The 3699-nt window shown below is 56.1% G+C and overlaps 1 protein-coding gene across 1 annotated transcript; it reads right to left on the bottom strand.

Moving 5' to 3' along the window:
* Positions 1 to 428: 428 nt before the first annotated feature.
* On the bottom strand, positions 429 to 1788 carry SPBR_03743 (uncharacterized protein; the record flags this gene model as incomplete). Its single annotated transcript, XM_040762033.1, has 2 exons — positions 429 to 1126; positions 1203 to 1788. The coding sequence occupies 2 exons, from the start codon at positions 1786 to 1788 to the stop codon at positions 429 to 431; spliced, it is 1284 nt and encodes a 427-aa protein (XP_040622952.1).
* Between the last annotated feature and the right edge of the window lie 1911 nt (positions 1789 to 3699).

Here is a 3699-nt window from a genome sequence, read left to right as displayed (position 1 = left end):
GAGGTCACGCTTTACAGCATGTTACCGGCATCATTGCTTACTGCTAGTATGCAGCAACCGGGCCGCCATGAGCTACATCGCAGATGGTGGGCTACGGAAGTGCACTGCTGACTTGGAAGCTGCCAACTTTCAATGTTGATATCAGTTCATGGATTCCGAATTGGCAATGGCAGCACAGCGTCCCATGGATGACTGGCTGGCCTGCAACTGCAGCTCCCAAAGCTTCTCATTGAATCTTTACTGTAGCCCTGGAGCTACACACAATTACACCACACTGTCGCCCTGTAGTCAAGGCAAAGACTAACGTTTGACAGAAAAAGGTTCTTGTGATTCTATTTCTATGTGGTGCCATGATTTCAGTGATAATTTTCTTCTTATTGTCTTTGAGCCTACCCCTCACGCCTCAGTTCACAATTTGTCTCGCACAATCAAATCTTGGGCTGCTCGTGGAAACCCGCGACCACCGATGCGATTAGCTGATTGGCAATGGCCGTCTTGGGCGGCAGACGCAGGTCGCCCTCCTTGTAGCCCGTGCGGATCGGGTCGTCGAGGCTGGCCGTATCGTACTGTAGCGCCCGGCGCACCTCGTCCATCGTGAACCACTTGGCGTCCTCGAGCTCCGGGTCGTGGCCCAAGAAGATCTTCTCGCCCTCGCCGGGCAGCGCCTGGCCGACGGCGCCGATCATCAGGTTCGCCGGGAACGGCCACGGCTGCGAGCTGTGGATCACCACGCGGCCGACCGTGACGCCGCTCTCCTCCCAGACCTCGCGGCGCACGGCCTCCTCGACCGACTCGCCGGGCTCCAGGAAGCCGGCGAGCGTGCTGTACCAGTACTTGGGGAAGCGCTTGCTGCGGCCCAGCAGGATGCGCGTGCCGTCGGCGCTGACGGTGGCCATGATGACGGTGGGGTCCGTGCGGGGGAAGCTCAGGTTGGAGACGCCCTTGCGTGTCTCGCAGGGACGGCGGTCCTTGGGCGCGCCGCCGGGCTCGACGCCCGCCAAGTCGGTCGGCGGGCAGGTGCGCTTGGTGCCGGCATTGACGGACAGCGTCGGCTGGCCGCAGCCGGCGCAGAAGGGGTTGCGCGCGTTCCAGTCGAACAGGCCGCGCGCCTGGCCATACACGGCCGCTGATTATGACAGTTAGCGGAGGGTAGGGAGCGGACGGCGAACACGAGAGAAGACGGAGACGGAGAGGGGGCCTACCTTCTGCGGCCGACAGGCTCATGCTGCGGGGGTTGGCAAAGAACGAAAAGCCTTTGGCCTTGCAGGCCTCGATCAGGGCACGCGCCTTGTCGGCGGTGCCGCCGCGCGGCGTAATGTCGACGGCAAAGTACGGGCTGCCGGAGAAGCTGTTGAAGGAAAAGGGCGCCTCGGGCGTGGGGGCGGCGGCCGGGTCGCTGGGCTCGGCAAACTTGTTCTTCTCGTCGATGCCCAGGAACAGCACGATCGGCAGCGGGTCCTTTTCGGAGTTGTATGCCTTGATGGCCTCCTCCTCGGTCTTCTCGAAAGGGTCGGCATCGACGACCGACGCAATCTCAGCGCGCGTGCTCCAGGCGAGCCGCGGCGGCGTGGTGTCGTGGACCAGCGGCGCGAGGTTGTCGATGAGCAGGAAGCGGGCCGAGGGGTGGGCGAATGCGGTACGGAGGAATTTGTGGTCGGTACGCAGGAACGACACGCGGTTGAGCGGGCTGCCGGAAAAGTAGTTGGCCACCTCCCGGCCGAACTTGCGGTACAGCATTGAGTCGTCGGGAGGCAACTCGGGCAGGTCGGCAACAGGGAGAACCGACATATCTGGTGGTAGAGGTGTGTGGTACTGTGCGTGGCGTGACGTGGATGTTGAGGCGTTGTATTCCGGGTGCTTCTCGGAAGGTGGGAAAGCTTTTGCGTTCGGTAGACTGAGATGCGGTCAACTTTGCGATCGTGCGTCAATATCAACAAGGGGAGCGTTGCCGGAGTTTCTTTTCCCGTGCTTCAGCTTATTCGTTGAAATCCTGCCGAAATTGCGTCACGATCGGATCCGAGAAGGGAGATAGGAAAGGAAACGAAAACCCCCGATGCCCAGTTGTGCCGGCCTTTGGCTCAAGTTCGCCAGCGATGTTCGGCGCAGTGCCTCTCTTCCGTGCTGAGAGACGCTGAGAGACAAGGATCAGAAGCAAATTAACTGTCCTGATAACAAAGCCCTGTCGCCCGGATTCCGATGAGGAGCAGAGAGGGGGGATTACGCTTCGGAGGGGATAGTGAACGATGGCGCGCTAAGAGGGGAAAGCAGGAGCGGAGATGGGCTTATAGCAACCGATGCAGTAGACAAAAAAAAAGAAATAAAAAGAAATGGCCGGCGATGATAGCCCGGTGCGTCTTATTGCTCTCAAAATGGACAGCAAAATGGACAGCAGAGACGAGGACTTAGGACTGAGAAACTGCCCGGACCGGTATTATAAATCAGCGTAGTGGCCCAAAAAGGAAAGAACGTGGAGAGGCCTTAAGTGTCGCAATCTGTGGACGTGCGGCGGGCCACCGCCTAGCGCAAGCGATGACGGCCAGCCGCGTGGGAGTAAGTCCCCGATGTCTGGGTATATGAGAAAAGAGGGGAAGAAAGCAGAGGAGGACGGAAGATTTGAAAACAGTTGGCAAGGATGAAGAGAGAAACCGGACATAAAGTAGGACAAGAAAATATAAAATTATAAAAAAAAAAAAAAAAAAAAAAAAAAAAAAAAAAATAAAACAAGCGAGCCAGACACAACAATAGAGATGGGACAAAGACAACGGAATTTCAGTATTCACGGGGCTGCTGGGGTTGACGTCAACCGAGGCCGTCCCTGACGGCTGAGATCAAGGCGAGGAGTCGTCAACTGCTGAAGCACTGAGAAACGATTTGGGCAGAAATGAGTACGATTAATGGTCACGTGCATGCAACTTGGAATCGCTTCTAGAAGCAGACGCTCACGTCTACCCTGGCTTCTCTTTTCAATTCTGACTTGTTGGATACTCCTCAGATTTACCTTGAATACAACTGTGATACAGCAGCTTGTTTGATACGGTCAAAGTCCCCGGTTTTGTCACGTCCTTTGGTGTCTTGTCTTATGCACTCCAGATAAACGTCCCACGCCCGCAATGGAAGGCGGTGAAGACTCCACCCCTATGTTTGGCTCCTTCCTCGCCGAATGTAAGCGAATGCTGCTGCGTCTTTGTTCGGCTCAAAAATTTTCTGCCAGTCACAGATTAACAAGAGGTGCAAGTCCGACGTCAGCTTCGGGAAGCTCTTTCCCCAAGTTCCCACTTTGCCAGCTTTTTTCGGCCACGCGTGTCCCCTCACTTCTTGCCAATTTCTGTCGTAGGCTCCTTCTCGGTATCGCTTCTGACGTCCACTCTCTTCTGTCCTCTTCTTCATTTTCTTTTTTGTCAAACGTCTCGCCATCACCAGCATCAGGCTCGTTCAGTTCTCCCCGACACCGCCGACGCGCTACGACATCCAAATTTTAGAAGCCGACCCACTGTGAAAAACGTCATTTTGGTTCCACACTGTTTTGCTGGGCTGCAGGAACTGTCGTCTTGTGCATCCTTCGAATCTTTTCCTGTTTCTTTTTTTCACCTTCTTTTCGCCTTGTAGCTTTCCGACAAGCTGCTCTGTGTAGACAGGACGGGAACAACGAGAACGCCAAGCGAACGACGGCGGTGACCTTGGGCGTCCTTCCTGTCCATC

Source organism: Sporothrix brasiliensis, assembly GCF_000820605.1.
Source record: "Sporothrix brasiliensis 5110 chromosome Unknown Cont14, whole genome shotgun sequence".
NCBI classification, from domain to species: Eukaryota; Fungi; Ascomycota; class Sordariomycetes; order Ophiostomatales; family Ophiostomataceae; genus Sporothrix; species Sporothrix brasiliensis.
Note: the sequence above shows the minus strand (reverse complement) of the source record. Positions and strands in the feature narration are given on the sequence as shown.